Below are 25,042 nucleotides of genomic sequence, written 5' to 3' on the forward strand. Positions count from 1 at the left end.
GAAATCAAAGGTTGTTCATCGCCATGGTTTTGGGGAAGGATACAAAAAGCTAGCTCAGAAATGTCAGCGGTCAGTTTCTACTGTGCGGAACATAGCGAGGAAATGGAAGACCACAATCACAGTTCTAGTTAAGGCCCGAAGTGGCAGCCCAAAAAAAATCTCAGATAAGCAGAGGCAAAGGATGGTGAAAACAGTCAAACTCAACCCACAGACAAGCTCTACAATGACCTACAACATGACCTTGCTGCAGATGGTGTCACTGTGCATGTTCAACTAACTATTCGGCGCACTTTGCACAAGGAGATGCTGTAGGAGTAATGCAGAAGAAGCCTTTCCTGCTATAAACAGTCACTTGAGGTACAGTGTGCTAAAGCCCATTTGGGTGACCGACTGGTTAGCACGTCCGCCTCACAGTTCAGAGGTCGTGGGTTCGATCCCGGCTCCGGCCTCCCTGTGTGGAGTTTGCATGTTCTCCCCGTGCCTGCGTGGGTTTTCTCCGGGTACTCCGGTTTCCTCCCACATTCCAAAAACATGCATGGTAAGTTGATTGGACTCTCTAAATTGCCCCTAGGTGTGATTGTGAGTGCGGATGTTTGTCTCTGTGTGCCCTGCGATTGGCTGGCAACCAATTCAGGGTGTCCCCCGCCCACTGCCCGTAGACAGCTGGGATAGGCTCCAGCACGCCCCGCGACCCTTGTGAGGATAAGCGGTATCGATAATGGATGGATGGATGAATTATTTGGACATAACAAGGCTTGGCAGATGAAGAACACAGCATTCCAAGACAAACACTTGCGACCCAAAGTAACATTTAGTGGTGGTTCCATCATGCTATAGGGCTGTGTGGCCAGTGCAAGTACTGGAAATCTTGTTGAAGTTGAAGGTTGCATGGATCCCAGTCAGTATCAGCAGATTCTTGAGAAAATGTTCAAGAATCAGAGGCAAAGTTGAAGTTGTGCCGGGGCTGGATACTTCAACAAAGCAATGACCCTAAACACTGCGCAAATTCTACTAAGGCATTCATGCAGAGGAACAAGTACAATGATTTGGAATGGACATGTGGACATATGATTGAAAATCTGTGGTGTGACTTAAGCGGGCTGTCCATCCTCGGACAACCATCAAACCTGACTGAACTGGAGATGTTTTGTAAAGAAGGATAGTCCAAAATAGCTTCAACCACAATTCAGACCCTCATTGGAAGCTATAGGAAGCGTTTGGATGCTGTTCTTTTTTGCAAAAGGAGGCTCTACTAAATATTGATGTAATCTTTCCATTGAGGTGCCCAAATTGATGCACCTGCTTACTTTTGTTGAAATAATTCTTGCACACTTTATGTAAATTAAACTTCATTTCACTTCTCAAATATCACAGTGGTCGTCTACTAAATGATATATTTAACTGAAATTGCTGATCCAAACAACCACTATAAAGGAAAATCTTGATTGATGATCAGGGGTGCCCAAAACTTTTTCATACGACTGGAAAGTGCATCGAGTAATACCTGTACACTATTTGGATGTTCCTGGATTGTCTTTTCTTTTTGAAATGTGCAATGTGTCTGTGTAATACATTAGCAGATAGATTTTAGCCAAATAGGGAAACTGTATTTAGCATTGCATTATCCTTGCATAAAGGCATATTTTTTTTAAATTGTGTCCTTTACCCTCTAACAGAACCCCTGAGTCTTTTGCACAGTGTACACGTGTTTTGCCCATTTTTTCAGAATACATAACCGACATGACTTGATACACACTAGGTCAGTGCACTTCACCACTTTTGACACCAATTGAAATTTCAATTGACCGTTTTTTATTGACAAGCACGTCACAGCAGCAACATTCACACGTACAATACAATCCCGTCAATGAGCTACAACCAACAAGTTAAGATTAAATACAAGCACAGCATTATAGAGAGCAGCACTGGCTATCATGAAGCATTAAATGTAACATAAGCAAGAAAAAAATGATTACAATGTTGCAGGTTGGTATTTGGGAAACAATAAATAGAGTCCAAATTTGTTACAGTACTAATGTAGCTATAGTGAAACCGGGCTACTTCCTAGCATGTTTTGCTGCACTCTTTGGAAGAGTTGTTAGAATGAATTTTTAAAAAATCAAGATAAAGATTTTGCTTTGTTAAGATTTGTCCTGTCCATAATGTGATGATCATAACATGTGGAGTACCACAGGGTTCTATTCTGGGACCTTTGCTATTCTTTATTTATATTATTGATTTAGCAGCAGCTTCTTCCTCCTTGTTTACTTTACTCTTTGCAGATTATACTTATCAATTTTTTTCACATGTGGATTTCTCTGTACTTATGGACAAAGAAAATTCCAACATAGATCATGTTTCACAATGGTTTACATTGAACAAATTATCCCTCAATTTGAATAAATCTAACTTTATTATCAGAGCTGGGCAGTCCGTAACGGAACGGTCCGTCCCATTTTTGGGGCAGGGGACGGTGGGTGACGTGTTTGAAAAAAAAGGGGCGGACTGAGCAAGAGCGGAGGTGGAATTTAGTCTGGCACACTAGTCGGCCCTCACGCGTGTGACGTAGTTGCGAGGCGGACAAAGTTCATCTCAATCTAATCGGTGAAAGGCTTCTTTAGGGGTTTTTTTAGACTCCCGCGTCGGCGCGGGCGACGACTGCCTATTTACAGTCCTGTTTCAGTCTTCACATTAATCCCCACCCTTTACAGTTTTTTTTCGACATTCATAAACTCAATAAAAAATATGCAAATCAGCTTCATCACGCATTGTCATACGGTTTTCTGTCAGTTTTCATTGAACTATATCTGGAGTATAATAGCTGTCAAAAAGACATATGTAAGATTAACGATTCGTATCCGTAATAGTAATAATTTGTGTTTTCATTATTTCCCTGTGAGTACAAATCAGAATTGTGAAGGTTTGAATTTTTTTCTTGTCAGTACGAATCAAAATTGTGAGTGTGTGCATTTTTTTCTTGTGAGTACTAATCAAAAATGTGGGAGTGAAATGTTTTCTTGCGAGTACAAATCAAAAATCTGTGAGTGCATTGTTTTGTCAATACAACAAAACTTCCTTGACTCCAAATCTTCACTACGCACGAATTGAGGTGACGAATCACTTTGTGAGGTGACGAATCACAACATGCAAATTAAGATGACGTCATGCAGTCTCCCCAAGGGGAGCTAGTCGAGCCGTGACTGTGTTGACGCATTTCACTGTTAGGATTAGTACGTGCCCAATGTAGCTCTGTTTTTCACAGTTTAGTTATCTGTAGGGCGGCACGGTGGTCGATTGGTTAGCACGTCTGCCTCACAGTTCAGAGGTCGTGGGTTCGATCCTGGCTACAGCCTCCCTGTGTGGAGTTTGCATGTTCTCCCCGTCCCTGCGTGGGTTTTCTCCGGGTACTCCGGTTTCCCCCCCACATTCCAAAAACATGCATAGTAAGTTGATTGGCTCTCTAAATTGCCCCTAGGTGTGATTGTGAGTGTGGATGTTTGTCTCTGTGTGCCCTGCGATTGGCCGACGACCAATTCAGGGTGTCCTCCGCCTACTGCCCGAAGACAGCTGGGATAGGCTCCAGCACGCCCGCGACCCTTGTGAGGATAAGCGGTATCGATAATTGATGGATGGATAGTTATCTGTAACCATAGTTTAGCATGTAGACAAAAATATATGTATTGTATGGATACTATTTATAGCTCTTGCTAAATTGGTCGTCTCACAGAACTCAAAAATAACCAAGAACATTGTAGTGTTTGAAGGAAAAGAAAAAAAACTTACAAAATGTCAAAATGTCTCAAGTTGTTCTCGTTTGTAGACATGCCACTGAGTCCGATTGTGTTATACTGAGAGCTATCTTTATCAGAAATGTAGTGACACGGGTGGGGAGTAAGGTTAATCTTTAAGAAATGATTGAGAGAGTGTCATTGATGTTTCTGTGCTACAAACTTGTAGGCGGGGGTACTTGTATACACATTTGTGCATTCTATATGCATAATAAGAGCAAATTATATATCAATACACATTAACCAATTACTTAATGGATTTTGAGTTACGATACCAAAAAATTCTGGTTTACAATGCTGTACCGCTAAAATCCTATTGACTGTCATTATATCTATTTTGAAGGTTCATGCACAAGCCAACAAATTTTTCACTTTTCGTGACCAATTTGTGAAAAATAATTGGCCTTCTACCTTGTTTTCAAACGTGTTATGATCATGGGACGCATTTTAATTGAAAATATTAGAGTTTTAATATTTGTTATTTTTTTCTTTTATAGTAGCATAGTAGGAGTAAACACAAGCTGGCTCATGTCATGCCTCAAGAACGTAGTAGTATTGATTCAATCAAAAAGACAACACTAATTCATTTTCCTTTCAACATACAGTATATGCAGCTAACAATATATATATTTTTTTAATTCAAAGCCACATCAATGTTATCGTTTAGTTTAACAATTTATTTTGATTACATATTATCCAAATCACCATTATCTCAAACAGTATAATTTACATGATAAATATTTTTATGTAAGTATAATTTCAGAAATGTAGACAGTCATGTCCAGGATGATCTCTTTGGCAACTCTGACCCTGCATGCTGAGTCGGTGTGTAACTGCAAGTCACTGGTGATGGCTGAGATCCAGATGGAGTGGGCTGACAAAAACAGCAGAGTTGGAGATGGAGACAAACAATGTGGACAATCTAGATCGACGATGAACACATGCCCTCAGATGGACAGTCTGACTTGGGGGACTATGTGAATGAGGATGTGGAGATCGAAACAGAGCCATGAGAAAATGACAACAGAAATTAAAATACTTGACAAAATCATGAGTACTAAATTGCATAAATATACAACACACCTTAGTATTAATGCACCAGGTATATTATTTGTAGGAATAACATTTATTAATCAATATCATTGGATGCTATGAACGGGCAAAAACTTTTTTTGTGTGTGAAATTGTAAAAGCTGAGAAGTTTAATACAAGTTGAATGTACTTTCATCTTAATTGTCTTTATTATTCTTTTGGACATACCTTAAAGAATTCTTGCTGTAAGATACCAATGGTCATACAAGAGCTGCTGTTTGCTGATGCGACTATGCCGCAATTACATATGATCCGATTAGCAGGGATGGGCACTTGACTCTATTTTGCCGCCCTCTGTCCGCGACCTGGGCATTTCATCAGTACGGTCCTACTGGTCCTACACACTACAATATGCAAAACACATATTTATTTTCAAATATATTGAGGATTCTTTATTTACAATGTATGTTGATGCACCTTGCATAACCGCATGAGCCAATGTTGCACAACACTATATAATTAACTATGAACATCTATTTTTTTTTTTTATGTTATGCCGCCCATTGATTGGATGCGAGACTCCAGTTCCTTTTACAGAGGTTTATTGCTCAGCAAAACACTGTAAAACGCCAACACACCGTAGAACTAAAAGTTCAGACATACAACATAAAACAACAACATATTACATTTATGATAAAGATAGCTTTGCTTAGCGTCAAAGCTAATCACAATAGACAATGCAAAATAGTGCTGACGACTTTGGCCTGTTTTCCACCAACGGTAGACAACTCCCAGAGATAATCCTTACTGTCAAATATGTGATGCTTCAACAAACAACGAATAATGACGAGGAAAAGGTACTGTATTTTCCGGACCATAAGTAGCGTTTTTTCATAGTTAGGCCGGGGGGGGGGGTGGGGGGGGTTGACTTATACTCTGGTGCGACTTATGTGTGAAATTATTAGCACATTATATCGTATCCCTTTCCTTTTCAAGGTCAGCAAACAATACATCAAACAACCACAGGAGGGCGTTCTAAGGCTGGTTATAAACCTGCATTCCATATTGACTTTACAACGGGCAGAATAACATGTATAGTGTATATCATTTCACATGTTATTGTAACCCACATAAAGAAACATAAAAATAAATTCTAAAAGCTATTAAAATGCATGAATAATTTAAATGGTTAAAATCTAATATTGTGTTAAATAAGTAATTAAAATAGTACGATAAAAAGACACTTTGACTGTCTATCAATCCATCTATACAAAATAGTGTACTGTTCCTTTAAAAGGCGCCGTGCTTGGCTGTAGTATTGCATCATCAGCCAGCCACACACACAAACACACGCACACATACACACGCACACATACACCCGCACACATACACACGCACGGCGATAAATAAAAGACTTATTCAATCGATCTATGACCGTTTTGGTGAGTTTAAAGTTATCTTACTGTAACTTTCTTGTAATGCTACATGTGTGGATGTTAGCTAAATGTTACCATCGTAGCTCGGTGGAAATGATGCGTACTAAGCGCACAATTTTATTAATTTGATTTATATGGACACATTTATTTGTGTTACACGAATCCGAGAGGGTTTGGAGGGGGGGCACTTATACTCCAGTGCGACTTATATATGTTTTTTTCTTCTGTATTATGCATTTTATGGCTGGTGCAACTTGTACTCCGGAGCGACATATAGTCCGGAAAATACGATAAGCAACACGCATGGTGAATGCCGCTACGACAAGTTCTTCTCAGCCCCTGCATAAAGCGTACGGAGATTCTATTCTGGAAGACACAATTTCCGGTATGACATTTTCAAAATAAAGGCATCGTATTTCAAAATACAGATGGCAGCCATTACAAATGTCATGCGATCTACCAATACTACCTTTGCGATCGATTTGTAGATTGCGATCGACTGGTAGATCGCGATCGACGTATAGAGCACCCTTGCTCTATAGTGATCGAAGTTAGCAACATACCATGACACCGGTGTCTGTTTGGATAAATAGAAACTACTTTCAAAGTGCAGACAGGCACTTCACCTTGTTATTAAATAGAGGACGGATGGAAATATTGCATATGCGTGAATGAACAAAAAAAATCTCTTTTTACTTTCTTTCTTGCTTTCCTCCTCAAAAAGGCAATAGGTGTTAAAAATGCAGATTTAAAATCATAAACAAGATGACCTGTCAAGTCATGAGGTCCAAGTCTAAGTCAAGTCTAGTCACATAGATACCAAGACCCAAGTCAAGGCATTCCTATGTTTTCGACAAGCAAGTTGCAAGTCCTAAAAATAGCAACTTGATCTCTGCTGTTTGTTTAAGCAGTTGTTCACTAAGTGATGAGAGCTTTTCGGGGATGCTCTTTTTAGACCCAATCACATCCACATTTCCAATTAACTTGTTCACATTGGGAATGTTCCAAACAGGTGTTTTTTGTTTGTTTCTTTCTTTCTTTCTCTTTCTTTCTTGGCATTCCTCAACTTTCCCAATCTCTTGTTGCCCAGTCTTTTTTGGACCGTGTTTCAAACATCAATTTCAAAATAAGAGAATATTTGCAAAAGAACAAAAATATTCATCAGTTTGAACATGAAATATCTTGTCTTTGTCATGTTTTCTAATATTCAATTCTAAGTGAATATAGCTGGCATAGTATTTGCAAATTATTGTATGATATTTTTATTTACATTTTCCACAACGTTTCAACTTTAATGAATTTGAGGTTGTACATTGCGACTCAAGTGCGCAAACAATGTCCTGCTAAATCCCCTCCAAATCCTTGTCCAGAGCGAACAACTGTCTCACCAATGCCATCCTTCCAGGCCCACTTTCTCCCACCGTGCAGCTAACCTTCGTGGATCCAGTTGTAACAACCTTGACACATTGAGTTCACAGTCTTCCCCAACACAATGCTGCCACCATGTGCAAGAGCTACCCACAGCACTACCCACAACATTTTCACCCTAAACCAGTAGCATACAGGTGTTACCCGGTTTAACGACATCAGCAGCCTTCCCGTTCCTTTCTGTTGGCGTTGACGCACACATCTCACGTAAGCCCACCGTTGCAAACTACCCATCCATCTGTCCCTGCAAATGTTTTTAGTCTGATATTGTGTTCCACTAGTTTTGAGTGCCAAACCGGGAGAGCGTGCCATGCACTTGTTGTTCCTGCAGAGCCGAGCTCCAGCACGGACCTGCATTTATGTGCCGCAGTCCTGCATGCCCACAAAATGTTTCCCCGCTACCTCGCTTGTTTTTGTCACACCTCCCTGACGACCTGTGTGATCGGACCGTCCTCTTGGCGGGAACGGGCGATGATTGGGCGGGGCCTGGTCGGTGTCAGACCTGTAGTGTGGCCACTCGCCGCTCCAAGACACAGAACAAATTGATCTGGTAATCTGACATAGCATACCAACAGAATGTGGTGCCTAATCCCACTGCCTGAAAATGACCCTGACCATTTGAATCAGATACACCTGATTCAAATGGTCAGGGTCATTTTCAGGCTTCTTCGCAGCTTGCTGATGAGATGATCATTATAATCAGGTGTGTTGCAGAAGGGACACATCTAAAACATGTAGGACAGTGTCCCTTGCTGGACATGCCTGGTGTATACAGTATGTATCAAACTTGTTTTTATTAAGAAAACAATTTGAAAAGTTTAAATTTATTCTAGTCAGCAAGATGATGCACCAGTGACTCAAAATCAATTACCAGTCAATCCAAGGTCACTGACCTTTAACAAATGTTCTTCTGGATGAAAACAGACCCCAAGATCAAGTGCAAAGTCTCATCAGCGTGGAAGCTGTTGTTGCTGAAAGCTGGATGCTGACTAAGATGAAACTACATCATTTTGTCCAGCATCAATGAAGGTCAAGGAACTCAGAATACTCTACAGTGATCCCGCATTCATCGCGGTTAATGGGGGGAAGAACCCGCCGCGATAAGTGAAAACCACGAAGTAGAGTCGGACTTATGATTATGATTATTATTTTATATGATATTTATTGTACAGTTTTATTTTGGGGGGGATTTGCGCTTCTGTTAGGCTGTTGCGAACACCCGACATCGTTCCCACACTTCTAAATACTTGTTACACAATCAATTTAACTTTAAAAATGCAAAATGAAGAATAAAGAAGATGTTTTAAGACAACCTAAGACAAAACTAACAAACACTTTGACACTTTATTTGGCGATGTCTGGCCGGCCGGGAGCGCGCTGCGCTGCACTGCGCTCACGACTTATAAACACAGCTGTTGTACTGTACTATCCGATTTTTACAAAAGGTTATTAGAGTAGGTGGCACGGCGGTTGACTGGTTAGCACGTACGCCTCACAGTTCAGAGGTCGTGGGTTCGATCGATCGATTGGACTCTCTAAATTGCCCCTAGTTGTGATTGTGAGTGCGGATGTTTGTCTTTGTGTGCCCTGCGATTGACTGGCAACCAATTCAGGGTGTCCCCCGCCTACTGCCCGAAGACAGCTGGGATAGGCTCCAGCACGCCCCGCGACCCTTGTGAGGATAAGCGGTATAGATAATGGATGGATGGGTGGTTATTAGAGTAAACACATCATTACAAATACACAAATACGGATGAGAAAGTATCCAGCTTGACTCTGACTAAATCAACGGCACATTTGAATAGTGGACGAGACTAGCGAGAGGCTGCGATGATGCACACCCAGTAAGCTCACGTACAGTACAGTGTGTGGAAAAAGTAAATCCACTTGTGCTCTCGTTGGTCGATCTCACGCTGGGAACCAGTCACCGCCTTTTATGAGTGCCCGCGGGTATGTACAAAGCCTCCGAGTCAACTCATATCTTTGAAACAATGCGCCTTTCTACAATATAGCTGCCGATAAGGCTGTGTTGTTTAATTTTTAATTTGTTGTGAATGCTTCGGAAAAATCTGCGATGCTCCGAGGGCGCGAAAGTTGAAGCGCGAAGTAACGAGGGATCACTGTATTCATATCATTAAAAAAAATGGAAATATGGTGTGTATAAGAAACATACCAAAAATGAGGGCATCATTGACAATTCCCATAACTGACATTGGAGCTAGAAAATATTATTTTCAATACCCTGGCCATAAATAAGAAGGGTGTAATATTAGTAACATCTGTCAGTGTTACTTCATTGCACCACTAACAACATCCTACATAACAAACACAGACTCATTACATTTGTAACAGAGCTAATGAACAAATAATCACCATGAGCGTTGCAGAAGATTCATTCATGAAAATAGTGGAAATAGTTACAATGTGGCCACTGCATGCCTCATAAAACATTTTAATCGAGTAGACAGTAAGGGTCCTTTCAAATTTGCCTGTTCAAACAAAATTATGCTTTGTTGTTATTTCGCAGTGACTACCGGTAATATGCAGCTGAGGATCTTATTTGTTCAACTATTTGCCATACAGGAAAAATGTGCAAAAATAGAACAAATGAACATGACAAAAAAATGAAGCGCTATGATTAAACTTACCACCCCCAACTTCAAAATAACGATGAAATCACACTCAAACAATTGTCAAGATTCGCTAAATTAAATATTGAACAACAAATGACACAATATACACAACCTCACACAATATAATAAAATATTTATCCACTAGTTTATTTGAATTTCTATATATATTGTACTGGATTGCACTGTAGGCTAGGTACAAATATGTATTGCCATATGAAGTTTGTAAACTCAACATTATTGCAGGATCAAATCAAATTGCGTAGTATATGTTTACACCCATTCTAATTTAAAAGATGTCCGGTCATCACCATCAGAGTAGCCCTACATAGAGACTATACTATATGAATAATGGATTAACTTGGTCAAATTCAGAACAGCCATGTTTAAATATAAATATCCATTGGAGGGTACACACTGTATATACTGTATAATAGCACTAAAGGTGCATTTGTTATACTGTATGATTGCAATGAGAGTTAACCCTCTGACACAGAGGTAATCTGTTATTGAGGTCAATTAAATAATGTATAAGCACATCTATCTTCGATGAAAAACATGCCTATGGTTATCAAGCAGTGAAAAACAAAGAGGTGGACATACCATTTTAGAGTCTAGCTCATGATGCGGCTGTGCCAAGACGTTATCTACGCTGGTAGAATCTGCAAAAGTGACGAAGCCAAAGCCCCTATTAGAAAATAAAACCACATAAGATTATATTTTTTATACACTATTTGTTTTCAGAACAATTTAACATAATATATAGGCTATTATTGTTCATATTTACTTGTTTCTTATTGCTTATTGTCATGCATTACAAAGAGCTTCTTTCAGATCTAATCTGCTCATAATTATTATTAATAATTATAATTAACACTAAAAATAATTGTAATATGACAGTATATGTGTGGCTTGTTTTGGTTTTTCTTGTTTATGCTTTTTTACCTGGAGCGTTTTGTCGTTGGGTCTCTCATTACCATACATTCTCTTATTTCACCAAATGAATTAAAGTAACCTTTAAGGCTGTCTGGGGGGAAAAGAAAGATAATATTGGTTAGCATAGTTCTTTACAAAAAGCTGAACGTGTGGGTTATAATCTTATTGTTTACTAACACGGGGATGAAATACCCGGTTGTGATCGTTACCTACCGGGTGAAGTTTGCCAGCTGAGGCCACCGATAAACATTTTCCTATCGAGGAGAAAGAGAAGTCAATACAGGTGTCACATCAGCCATGACTGAGTAAATATGCCTCCGCAGTTGACTAAGTGAAAAACTGCAGTCGAAAATAGAAGCACTGCAACTGCTGCCAGCGAGATCTCGAGAGCCACAGATGAGCAGTCGAGAGTGCCAGCTGTTATCCAGACTTCATCCCAACTTCCACAGAAACATTTACAGACTAAAATCTCCATCTTCGTGGCAATTTTATTTGTGCTTTAAAATAATTAGAACGACATACTTAAGCACAATCCGAATCTGGTTTATATCACAGTTCGGTGAAGCGGGTTGACATGCTGACATTGTTCAACCTCACATTTGTAAAAAATCATAATTGCTCCACAATAGTCAGATTGACAGCAATGAAGTATCAGATTTGTATTAAGGAAGTTGTGTTTATTGCACGAGGTAGGTTTGACCATATTTACTGTACACTGTACGTTGACAGGACGCGGAAAGCGAGAAAGTTTCAGAGTAAAGCGGATCTGTAAATTGTAAATTCTTTCAATATCGTATACATTAGCTGAAAGGATAGAGTTAGTATTGATTTGGAGTAACCTTACCCCGGGTCGTGTTGCGCATCGGTCGGTTTTGCAGACGTGTCTCGGCTGCCGTCTCCTTCCATTTCTGACCTCGCTACAAGATGGGACTATAACTGAGGGACACACGAGGACTACTGGCTCGATAGGCTGACGAGAGGTAGAGGAGCGCTCCGTCACACGTGGGATCACATCAGATTTATCCCTCCTCTGTCGTCATCGGTTCCACTTCTTCCACTCCGTTTTCGGCAGTCCGCCCACACTCATTCACAATGAAAATCATGTGCATGCAAGAGTGCAAGGGGGCGGGCTTTTCTTCACAAAGTCAAGTGCCGCAAATACTGTACAAGTGATTCAAAAATTTTAAAAATAGACTATAACCATTGATAGTTACAGTGAAGAGTGAAGATGCAGTATAAGTCTAAGTATTTCTGAATATATTTGTTACAAAAGCCAGTAGGCTGAACTGTTGATGACAAAGTGATTTTTTTTTATTATTGTGTTACAGTGTGAAGCATGGGCGTTACCAGGGTGGGGCAAGGGCGGGCAGTGCCCACCCACGGACACGCTCTGCCCACCCATATAAAACTGAATGTAGTTCTGATGGCAGAACCCAAAACAAAATCACCATTGTCACCTCCATGTCCATACTGTTCAGTTTTGGTTGTGTTCTAAGTTTTAACCTTTGTTTGTGTTGTTACATCATCTTTCACCTTAAAAGAACAAAAAAAACAAACAAAAAAAACATTGTCACCTGCATGTCATACTGTTCAGTTATCTATCTATCTATCTAGTCAACTAAAATCAAATAAACTTTTATTTGTTCAGCCCAAATCACAACAACAGTTATCTCAATTGAGGAGAAAACAAAACATGTTTTAAGGTGCGGTAGCCCTACGCTGGATTTTGACCTACTTGAGCATTGTAGGACTTTTTTTCCCCCACAGGTAAGACTAATGCCCACCCACACCTGGCATCCTGGTAACACCACTGGTGTGAAGACAGTGTTAGTATTGTGAATACATTTCTGCAAAAAGCCAGTGGGCTTCACTGTTGACTGTGATTCATTGTTGTTTCTTAATATGCATATGAACTACGGTTTCCTCCCACATTCCAAAAACATGCATGGTAACTTGATTGAACTCTCTAAATTGCCCCTAGGTGTAATTGTGAGTGTGAATGTTTGTTTGTCTTTGTGCGCCCTGCGGTTGACTGGCAACCAGTTCAGGGTGTACCCCGCCTACTGCCCGAAGAAAACTGGGATAAGCTCCAGTACCCCCGCAACCCTTGGGAGGATAAAGCGGTATGGATGGATGTTTATATTTTTCCCCTACATCTTTATTGTAGTAATTAAAGCATTTTTGCTTTGGCTCTCATAAGATTATTCGAGTGCACCATAGTGTTTTTAGGATTACATCCAGTTTCACCTTGTTTTCAAAGTGTCAAGTTACAAGGGAAAAAAATGTTGGACAATGTGTTAAATACCCTGTCAAACAGTTGGAAATTATGCAATAAAATAAATGTTATTTAAATAATTTAAATGTGTTGATTGTGGAATTTCCTTCTAGATTCAACCTTAAAGTAGTGTGAAGAAATTATTATTCATATCAACTTGTAAGTTAGCAAGTTAGTAAATTAGCAAGTTGCATTCACATAAATAAATAGAGTTAATTAATGTAAACTAAACATGTTCAACTGTGTGCATATTTTTACTACTTAACATGTTAAGTTCTCCCATGTGTAAAAACTAAAGTGGTTTAAGTCAATCGGTTTCCACACAATTTCTAGTAAACGCTACTAATTCGGGTTTATAGCGTACTGTAGTGCCCCTCCAAGGTGTTTTAGGTCGGCATGAAATGGTCTCCGTGTTAAAAGGCGCAGCGCCATCCAGCACATTTCAGATTTTCTGGCTGAATCTATCTAGATGTTCATCAACATTCACATTTGGTGACACAACCATGATTTTCAGAAACATATTGCTTGTATTCTCGTTTCTATATCTTTTTCTATTGGACATTATTTGTAGTTCAAAGAACACACAGATTAGAAATGATCTGACATAGCCAGATCTTTAACATCAACAGATGAAATGTCAACACCTTTAGAGATAATGAAATCAAGAACGTGACCTTGAGTATCTATTGGACTAGTTTTTACATGTTGTGAGAGACCAAAGGTATCAAGTATCATATAAAGTTCTTTGGTCATTTCATTTCGATTTCAATGACCGTGCGTCCGTGTGTGACTACCCTGTTATCTAACCCCCCCCCCCCCACGACCACCACCACCAATAGTGACAGGGGTGCTATGCTATTAAATTATATTTAAGATGATAATGATTATAATTGGTCAATAAATTGATTGCTACATTGATTTGGAGGGATTGTCCTATGCTGGTGTCAGATTTATGAATGAAATACCATGAGGTCCACCACACACGTTCGCAGAGCACCGATTCCATCTGCCTGCGCCTTGATTAAATACACCAAAATTGCGTTTAACAACCTGCGTTGCAAAATAGACCACCTTTTAGCCAGTGTAAAATTTAATCTAACTTTAGTCACCAAATTGGAAGATGCGCTGGAGGGTGCAGCAGGAACGCTCAGTGAGGCGCAGCGCGTCTACCAAATTCACAAACACGCTAAACTAGACAATTACCCTGGCATGAAAAGGACGATACACCCGTTATTACACCAAGCGCAGACTACTTTCTGTCTCTAAATTATCAGGTGCGTTGAGGGTGAGGCTGCTTCGTGCGCCGGCACACCCAGACAGACACAACACGGCCCCAAACACGCTAGACTAGACATGTGCTGGCATGCAAATGAAGTTACGCCCGTTTTTTATGCCGAGCGCACGGGCGTCCGTCGACCAAAAGAGGGAATGTGAGTGGTTGTTTGTCTATAGTATATGAGCCCTGCAATTGGCTGCTGGCCAAAATCCCAAAGTCAGCTGGATAGGCACCAGCTCACCCACCACCATAGAAAATCGATGGATGGATGGATGGATGGACAGGTGTCTGCTTTGCTTACCTACCAAAAGTGAAGGTGGAGGGAATGTACAATAGGTTTACATGCAAACATTTATTGGGTTACTGACACAGTTCGATCTCTTCACTTAACCCAGTTTACATACAACCTCTATGGAGATAAATTTGATGCAAAATTAACTTGTACTTGTAACAAGGAAATGGTAACAAAAAAATCTATTCGTAGAGAAAACAATTTGAAGGCGTGTGAAATAACTTTGTATCTGTAAAAAAAAAAAAATAAAAAAATAAAAAATTTACCTGGAAAAAAAAATTGTACTTGTAGAAACGACAACTATGTGTGAAAAACAAAATTCTCCCTGGTAAGCAAAACGACTTGTAGTTGTGGAAAAAAAATTGTACTTGAAGCAAAATTTAATTTGTACTTGTGGGGAAATACTGATTTGTACCGGCAATTTGTAGTTGAAGAAGTCGCCACTAGGAGTCACGAGTAATTTTGCTGCTGCTGTACGCACACGTGACTTTTGCATCTAATTTACCACTACCATGTGGTGCAAAACAGATTTGTACTTGAAAGATTCACGATTTGTACATGTACACGAGGCACGTGGGTGCTGGGTGCGGGGCTAAGTGAAATGCGCCATCTCGACCAATCAAGTGCGACGGATTTGGGTGGCTGAAGCTCAACCTCATTGGTTAAACCTTGGTCGCCCAGCGGGAGCGCCCTAACCACCACTTGGCGACCTTCTGTTTGATGCTTCCGGTTATTTTTGATGCCATGCAGTGATAGAATTGCATCTACCGCTTTGAAATACTGCGGTTATAGTACAACAATAGTCAGCACGTGTACGCTGGTCCCCTGTGTTGGTTAAAACATTTCTTAGCTGACCAACAAACGGCTAACGCTAACGTACGTGCCGTTCACAGGTGCACTCGGTAGTAATTACGGTGTGTGTGCGCATTGACTTCATATTCTTTGAGTTATGCAGAAGGCTAAACGTGACGCATATAACATACATACTTAAGTAGGATGTAAATTTCCATCGGAATCGTTTAGTAGCAGAAGAATGAAGAAAGGAAAAGTGTGCACAACCAGCGGTACTTAGACGCACTGCATTTTCATGGAAATGCGTTACAATAACTATGACATTCAAACCTCTTACGTCTATTTCTTTGTAGTTAAAATAATGACTATTTTTTAAATTTATCAGCTGCATTTATCTTTTACTGTTGATAATTAAATAACAAATGTAAAGGGAACAATTTAGAGCAACAATTTACCAAAGTCCAGCAGTCATTCAAACGCAGCAAAGGACAGCAATTTTTACCTTCTTTCAAAACATAATTGCTGTAGGGCTGCAACTAATGCTTATTTTAATAATTAATTGTATTTAGTAATCTTATGAATCAAAACAAATATTTTATTTCTATCCTTTCATTATAAAACACAGCTTTCAAATTTTCTGTGCAGAAAATGCACAAATTCTTTATATTTCAGCGATTAGATTTGTCTTTGGCACATCCAAGCATATTGAAAAATGTTGATCATTCTTATTTAAGTAAAAGCAAATGTTTGCAAATGTCTAATTTTTGAAGAAGCAAAAAAAATAGGTGCTTTCATCAAAGGCTACATAAACCTGAGAATATTTACTGTTGAGAGGGTGAAAATTGAGCGATTTTGAACATTTTAAACAAAGTATGAAAATAATCAATTATCATAAAAGCTTAATTTGATAGCCGATTAGTAGATTCATCTTTGAACCTACACTCGATTTATTTTTTCTTTTATGACTCACAAGGTTTGCAATGATATCTACTTATCTTCTTTCTAGACAATTGTATTTTAAAAGCTGAACTAATTTAATTTGGACTCGACAGAATTGAACTTCTCTGACGTGATGTCTACGCAGCAATCACCTGCCTCCACTACATGCCGTGCTGCACCAACTGGAGGAAGATGATCTGAACCTGTCCAGCAGCGTCCACCTTTTCTGCTGTCAATGTCTTTGTTCTCCGCTTACAAGCCCAACAATGTTTTCAAAGATGGCTGGGACAATCATCAATGAGCACTAAGTCAAATGGTGCTGGTAACAATTACAGGAGTCTAATGATTGAGTAAGTCCTTTTGAACTTTGGTAAACAAAACATGCAGTTTTTCAGGCAACATAATGAATTATTACACATCACCTACAGGGTTTGCACATCCCCATGATTAACTGGGAAAGTAGTGGCCTTGTGTCCAGCTTTTTTGTCCATGTCCCGGAGATTGACTGCCCTTTGACACCCGAGGAACTGGCTGGACTTCATGCTGCTGTGGACCCAACAAAGCCGTCCGCATGCTTAGGAATAGACAAATATTTAGCAACAGTGTACACGCACAGCATTGTATGTGTAAGGCCCAGGGCTCTACACATCTTTTATTTATTCGAGGCATAGGCATAACCGGAAATTTTAGTAGTGCAAGTAGAAAAATTAGTGGCCACATGAATCACAAATTGATCTGTCAAATCTATATTCACAATTGCACCCATTTAAACTACATTACCTAAAAATGGATGGAAGTGTGAAGCAAGAGTTATTAGTCCCTGAAAATAAAATGATCAACAATTTAAAACCACAAATCAGCAAATGTATTGGTTACAAATGAAGGTATATATTATATTTAATTCTGACTTAAATTTCAAGGACAAAAATGCCACCATTTAGGGGCATTCTGGGGCCCTGGTAAGGTCATCTGAAGTTTGTCTAATCCCAGCGGAAAAACATAATATAATCCTTTTGCAACTACTTTTGTTCACGGGCCAAATGAGGATTGCCATGACTGAAAATTATGCAAAACCTGTGTAAACATGTAACCACCTCCACTACTACATTGATTGTCCATGTGACAGAATATTACCGTACATAGTGCCAACATTCAGTCAAATTTTCAGTCTCCATGCAAAATTGTGGCCTGAAAGTTATAATGATACAATGTATTGTATTAAGTTTATATTCTTTTTGTCATTGCTGTACCTGTATTTATTTAAATTCCAGTAAAGAGAAAAAACTGCACAAGAAATGTCAAGCAACGTCTTTATTTGCTTGTGTGACAAAGTGAGAATTGGGTCATTAGTTGTGTGGCCAAACAAAAAACTAGCTTGGTAAATGTTTTCTAACAAATGTTGAATAAACTAACTGAACTATCGATCACAAAATCAGTACTACTTGGTTAAAACTTGCAAAATTAAAACCTCAGTCTGTAACAATCCAAAGCCACTTTCAGTTGTGGCATTGCAGTTCTTTTTAAGGTGAAAGTCAACCCAAACATTTTTTTCAATATGTTCTATGCAAGCCCACTAGTTGAAACAAGGCATTCTGATAAATATTGCGTTTGCGGAATAAGAGCTAATCCACTCGTTGACTGAAAATGACATCGAAGTTTCTCAGGGCTCAGGACCAATCACGGCTGACCTGTTTTCTGAAGCTGAGCTGTGATTGGTCGTTACCTGAACCCTGAACAGTTGTGATGTCATTTTCAGTCGACAGAAGTGACAAAATGGCCGCCTCCAGAGATGGCTAAAAAGGGGTGGATTTGGCTGCTTAACTCATATTCCACAAACACAATATTAATCAGAATGGCATGGTTCAACTAGTGGGCCTGTACAGAATATATTTTTTTAAAAGAAAAACGTTTGGGTTGACTTCCACTTTAAATTATCATAAAATTCTGTACAAATTTCTGAAACGGCCAGGCAATCTTAAATTCCAGAAGCACGTTGCTGAAGTGGGATGTTCCACTCTCACCACCGTCCACTTTCATATACGGCATGGGTTATCTCCCATCCCACCCAAAACTTGAGGAGCTTTTAAGATGCTCTTGGGAGACTAAAAGGAAAGAAAAAACTGATGGAAAAAAAAGTGCATGCAACACAGTGAGAAGTACTGTAGCAATTTACACTACTCATATTTCATATAAAACAATACAGCACATCTTTATTTATATAGTGCACAATGAACTGTTTGTACTGACAAAATAAAATTGAGTAAACTCAAGACCATTCCTTCAGTGTAGTGGTTATACTGTACTGCAAATTTTCCACCATGCAACTCATAATAATAATAATAATAGCAACTACACCTTATGTAGTTCTTGTAGAAATGATGTCTGCCTATAAGGCAGGACTACAGGACTAACTTCTCTGTTGGCATTTCCCCTTAAGATTTTAGAAAGTGATTTTTTCTTTTCAATTTTAGGATAAGTGGTTTGGATAATGGATGGATGGATGGAAGTCTGTTTGCAGCATGGGCCATAGAATTTTTAACTTGCTCCCCTGAAACTCCAGGTGATGGGCCAATGTGCTCCTAAAAAAATATTAGGCTGAAGGACAGAATGGTGTTGACCCATTTGGTTTTCTTCGTACCAAGCTAAATTCTGTTAATTTCACGTCGAGTGCTACTCATGGCAGTCACCTGCGCTATACAGGTTTTGAACAAGTACTCTGCAGTGCTGCGATTACATCGGGATTACAATTTTATGCACGTTTAGCCTTCTGCATAACTCAAATAAAGAATATGAAGTAAATGCACACACACACCGTAATTACTACCGAGTGCACCCGTGCACGTACGTTAGCGTTAGCCGTTTGTTGGTCAGCTAAGTGTTTTAACCAACACAGGGGACCGCATATACGTGTTGACTATTGTTGTACTACAACCGCAGTATTTCACAGCGGTAGATGCAATTCTATCACTGCATATGGCATCAAAAATAACCGGTAAGAGACACTGCGTACGTACCCGGAAGCATCAAACGAAGATTGCCAAGTGGCGGTTAGGGTGATCCAGCGTGCGCGCTCCCGTGGTCGACTAAGGTTAACCAATGAGGTTGAGCTTCAGCCGCCCAAATCCGTCGCACTTGATTGGTCAAGGTGGCGCATTTCACTTAGCCCCGCCCCCAGCACCCACGTACCTCGTGTAGAAGTACAAATCTGTTTTGCACCACTTGGTAGTGGTAAATTAGGTGCAAAAGTCACGTGAGCGTACAGCAGCAGGAAAACCACTCGTGACTCCTAGTGGCGACTTCTTCAACTAAAAATTGCCATCCATACAGGTACAAATCAGTATTTCCCCACAAGTACACTTTTTTCCCCACAACTACAAGTCGTTTTTCTTACTAAGGAGAATTTTGTTTTTCACACATACAAGTTGTCGTTCCTACAGGTACATTTTTTTTCCAGGTACATTTTTTTTTTAATTACAGATACAAAATTATTTCACACGCCTTCAAACTGTTTTTTCTACGAATAGAATTTTTTACCATTTCCTTGCTACAAGTACAGATTTCCTTGGTACAAGTACAAATTACTTTTGCACCAAATTTACCTCCATAAACCTCTGGCAAAAATTATGGAATCACCAGTTTCGGAAGATGTTCATTCAGTTTTAATTTTGTAGGGTTAAAGCAGATCACAGACATGACACAAAATGAAAGTCATTTCAAATGGCAACTTTCATGCTTTAAGAAACATTAAAAGAAATCAAGAAAAAAGTGTGGTGGTCAGTAACAGCTTCTTGTTTAGATTAAGCAGAGGAAAAAATATGGAATCACTCAATTCTGAGGAAAAAATGATAGGATCAAGGAAAAACAGCAAAACAACATTTAAACACACCACAAGTACTTTGTAACACCACCTCTGGCTTATATAACAGCTGGCAGTCACAGAGGCATGAACTTAATAAATGATAAAATGTACTCTTCATCAATTCGGCTCCAACTTTCTCTGATTGCTTGTGTCAGATAAGCTGCAGGTTGGAGCCTTATCATGGATCGTTCTCTTCAACTTGCACCAAAAATTGTCATTGGATTGAGAACTTAAGTATCTTTTTTCAAGGAATGTTTTCATAGTTTTTGCTGTATGACTCAATGCATTATCATCTTGAAAAATGATTTCGTATCTCGTGTGGATGCAAGTACAAGCAAGGAAGCAAATAAGAGCTATGACTTGTGGTAAATAAGCGGCGGTAGACTCATTGGGTCAAAAGTCAGAGTGCCAAGATGCCGCCGCGAAACAGAGAACGGAGGACCGATGAGGAGTATGCATCGATGAGTCGGGTAAATTAACTGATGCAACAACAAAAATACATGTTTATAGCACGACTACATTGGAGGTGGCATGGCTCAGTAGTAGAGTGGTGGTTTCCCAACCTGGAGGTTGTGGGTTCGATCCCCGGCCATTGTGACCATGTTGAAGTATCCTTGAGCAAGATACTTAACCCCCGGTTGCTCCTGATGCTGTGTCAGCAGTAGGTAGATGAGGTACAATGTGAAGCGCTTTGAGTACCAAAGGTAGAAAAGTGCTATACAACTGACATACCATTTACTTCAACAGGAAATGTTTTGTAAGAATTATTGTGGTGAAGGATTTGTCCAATATTAGCATCAGGCTGGTAATTACTGACTCTAGATGGATGGCTGAATATTAGCCAATATATTAGCCATATGTTGATCAGACGGTAATTGCACAACACATTTTTGGTCATTACACAGAAACCTCTAAATGTCCTTACACGTAACAATCAATAGAAAGAAGAAAGAAAACTATTTGTATTGTGTAACACACACCAACAGGCCAGAATGTGGCTTTGAGGGATATCTGAAAGAGCTAGAAGTCCTTGTGACCAAGGATGTCTCCGGGCCAGACGACCTGGTCCTTGATGTGATTAACCATAATGGAGGAGATCAGAACCAACGTTTTCGATTAGACTTATCTGACAGCACAACGCTATATATGTGAGGGTTGCATCCTAGACAGTGCCCTTTTCTCACTTCGCCCCCATGAGTGTGAGTGTTCGCGAGGTAAGAAAAGAAGCCCAGATCTGACCTTGTCTGATTCCTGTATTTCAGAGATTGAAAGGAATGGACGAGCAAATTCAATCAACTTGTGTGAGTCTTGATTTACTTTTGGATGCTTTCTTGAAAGATTAAACAAACACGCATTGGAAAATGGGTGTTGTTTGTGAACTACTAATCAAGCTTACATCCCAAGTGAGTGACCTGATGAAATTTTCCAACAATGGACTCGAGCAATAACAGACTGGATGCACTTTCACGAGTGCTACAGGAGTTAAGTTGAGCTTACAATACACACAAAAAGAGCTGGACGATTTCAAAACGGACAAGGATAAGCAGGTCGAATACAATAAAGCCAGAAAACATGCGGATGTCTTTAAAGTATGTGAAAGTCTGCTGACTGTCAATGACAAAATTGACTACTTGTAAGGAGAATCCAGAAGAAACAATTTAGTATTTGATGGTATTACGGAGTCGCCAAAGAGTCATGGACTGAGACTGAAGAAAAAGTTCAAAAAGTGATAAATGAAAATCTAAAAGTACAACAAGCGGTTGATAAAGAAAGGGCTCACCGCACATGAAAACCTGGAGGAGACAGCAGAGGTAGACCAAGACCAGTGGTGGTAAAATTCCAAAGATTCAAGGACAAGTCAGACATTCTACAAGAAGACAATAATCTTAAGAGAAGACATTTTTTTTTTAATCTGCTTGGAAAATTTTGTAGAAGGGTGGTGACTGAATAACACAACAGGATTACAGCTTGAAGGCTCCTCCAATTACATTTCAAATTTGACAATAATACGACAGAAAATGAGCATTTTTACACAAGTTGTACTAAGGAGAGGTAAAGGCAAACAAAAACTGTGCCATTTGGGTGACCCAATTGCAACCATGGTCACATAGGGAAAAGGCTGCTATTCTGGAACGCTTCAATATACAAAAATGATCATGAGTTCTAATGAAAATTGAATAGTAAGATTTGGGGCTATCTTACCCTACATCCAGATTCAAAAAATTAAAATTAAAGCTGTGCTCTTACGCACAGGCTGGCGTCACTGACAGCGGCTTTGAACGCGTCTGTTATGCAAGTTGCGCACGGTGTTTGTTGTCGTTCAAAAGAGGTATCCAAAGCAACCAAATCCATTTTTTTTAAGAATTTGGCCGTTGAATGCTTCAATCACCAGCAAGCTTAGCGTTTGGTTGTGACTGGCACAAATGACGAATCATCGATATGGAGCGGTGGTACTATATATGCACAATTTGTTCATTGGCTGTTGTTGAACTCCTGCCACAGGAAGCATTAGTTTATTGGATCAATTGAAGTGTCCATCGAACACCAGGAATAAGACCTACATTTTGATACCTTCCATGCGTTAAGCCTGATCACGCTGACTCGACCTACGATTGAAAATATGTCCAAAATATGCGTATCTGATGGAAATATGTAACGGTTGCAGCATCTAATAAAGTGGCTTTATGGATGTCAGGGTTGTTGTGGAAAAACTACTCATTTTATAAATATAATGATTAGCAACAGTCTTTTCCCTCTAATTGTGAAACCTAGTACAATAAGAGGGGCGCAGCCAAACTAATAGATAACATATTTATAAATAAAATTGACCATAAAATAGAAAGTGGACTTCTTATTAATGATATAAGTGACCATTTCCCCGTCTTTGCAGTCTTTTAAAATTATTTGGATTAAAAAAAGTTAACAACTCACATATCAGAGATAAGACTAAAAACACAATGTTCCATTACAGCTTTTAAGTTAGACCTAGAAAATCAAAACTGGTCTGAGGTCTATTCAAAAGAAGATCCAAATTTTGCATACGATGCATTTCAATCTACAATAATCTCCTAATACGATAAACATTTTCCATTAAATAAAGTCCATGAAATCCACCATGAAAGTATAAAGACTTTGATGATAAAGGGGATAGAGAACGCATGTAAAAAAAAAAAAAAAAAAAAAAAAATATATATATATATATATATATATATATATATATATATATATATATATATATATATATATATTTATATATATATATATATATATATATATACACACACAATATTTATAAAACTGAGATCTAAAGATGCTGAAATCAAATATAAAACCTGCAAAAATAAATGAGTAAATATTATAAGAACAAGTAAGAGAGATTGTTATCATGCAGTATTAACGAATAAAAGCAACACACAAGAAACCTGGAAAATACTAAATCACGTAATCAAAAATGTCTCCAAAAAAATTAGACTATCCAGAATATTTCATAAAAGATAATAATACTGTTATTGATAAAATTGCAGCAATAGCAAATTAATTTAATGAATATTTTGTCAATATCGGTAGTAATCTAGCAAATGAAATTCCTGAGCCCAAAAACACATTTGAAAGCAGATAAATACATACAAACCTACTCTTCGACTATGTTTCTTAGTGCTGTACATGATAGAGAAGTCTTAAAAGTTTAGAACTTTAAAAATCAAAAAGTCTACTGATTGTTATAATATTGATATGACATTAGTAAAAACTATTATAGAACATGTTGTGCAACTTCTCATTCAAAGCTGGTATCTTTCCATCAAAAATGAAAATTGCAACAGTTATTCCTATTCATAAAAATGGAGAGAGACACCTATTCACAAATTATAGACCAATATCACTATTACCCAGAGCTGGGCACTTGACCCTTTTTTGCCGGCCGCGACCCCCCGGCCATATTCAGAAACATTGTCGGCCCCCGCCCTGTTCCACCCCCCCCCCCCAAAAAAAATAAAAACGTGCATGATGCCCCCGCGGGAGAGATGCTAATGGAAGAGGTTTATTTAAAGACAATTATCTGGATAACTTACTATTCAAACCCGCTGTGGACACGCTTCAAACGCGCCAGTTACTCACATACTTATCCAGCTGCGTGTGCTTACTTCAATTGCGAGCCCTGGGGTTGGTTTTGTCGTATTGTATAATTATTTGAGGCTGCAAGCATTCAACAAGCTACTTATTGTCCACACTTCCCCTCTTTCACACTTTCTGGCCTTCAAAATAAAAGCATACTAGCAAACCACTACACAGCAGTTTTGCTACAGCGTATTTCCGAAAGTAGGAAAGTGCATGATGTGCCATACTTGAGTGCTGCGCGCA

At 39.1% G+C, this 25,042-nt stretch overlaps 1 protein-coding gene across 2 annotated transcripts in view; it reads right to left on the minus strand.

Moving 5' to 3' along the window:
* LOC147145354 (RNA-binding protein Musashi homolog 2-like) overlaps nucleotides 1-12,312 on the minus strand; it is a 160,644-nt gene extending 148,332 nt beyond the window's left edge. For both annotated transcript variants that reach the window (XM_086036066.1, XM_086036065.1), the window contains exons 1-4: nucleotides 12,095-12,312; nucleotides 11,464-11,504; nucleotides 11,260-11,341; nucleotides 10,918-11,002 (exon numbers count right to left, since the gene is read on the minus strand). In XM_086036066.1, the coding sequence (XP_085892192.1) occupies nucleotides 10,918-11,002; nucleotides 11,260-11,341; nucleotides 11,464-11,504; nucleotides 12,095-12,156 (270 nt within the window). In that variant the 5' untranslated portion in view covers nucleotides 12,157-12,312. The remainder of the gene's footprint in view (nucleotides 1-10,917; nucleotides 11,003-11,259; nucleotides 11,342-11,463; nucleotides 11,505-12,094) is intronic.
* Nucleotides 12,313-25,042: the final 12,730 nt, after the last annotated feature.

Source organism: Filicampus tigris, chromosome 7 (genome assembly GCF_054856515.1).
Source record: "Filicampus tigris isolate MCC_2025a chromosome 7, RoL_Ftig_1.0, whole genome shotgun sequence".
In the NCBI taxonomy this organism is placed as follows: Eukaryota; Metazoa; Chordata; class Actinopteri; order Syngnathiformes; family Syngnathidae; genus Filicampus; species Filicampus tigris.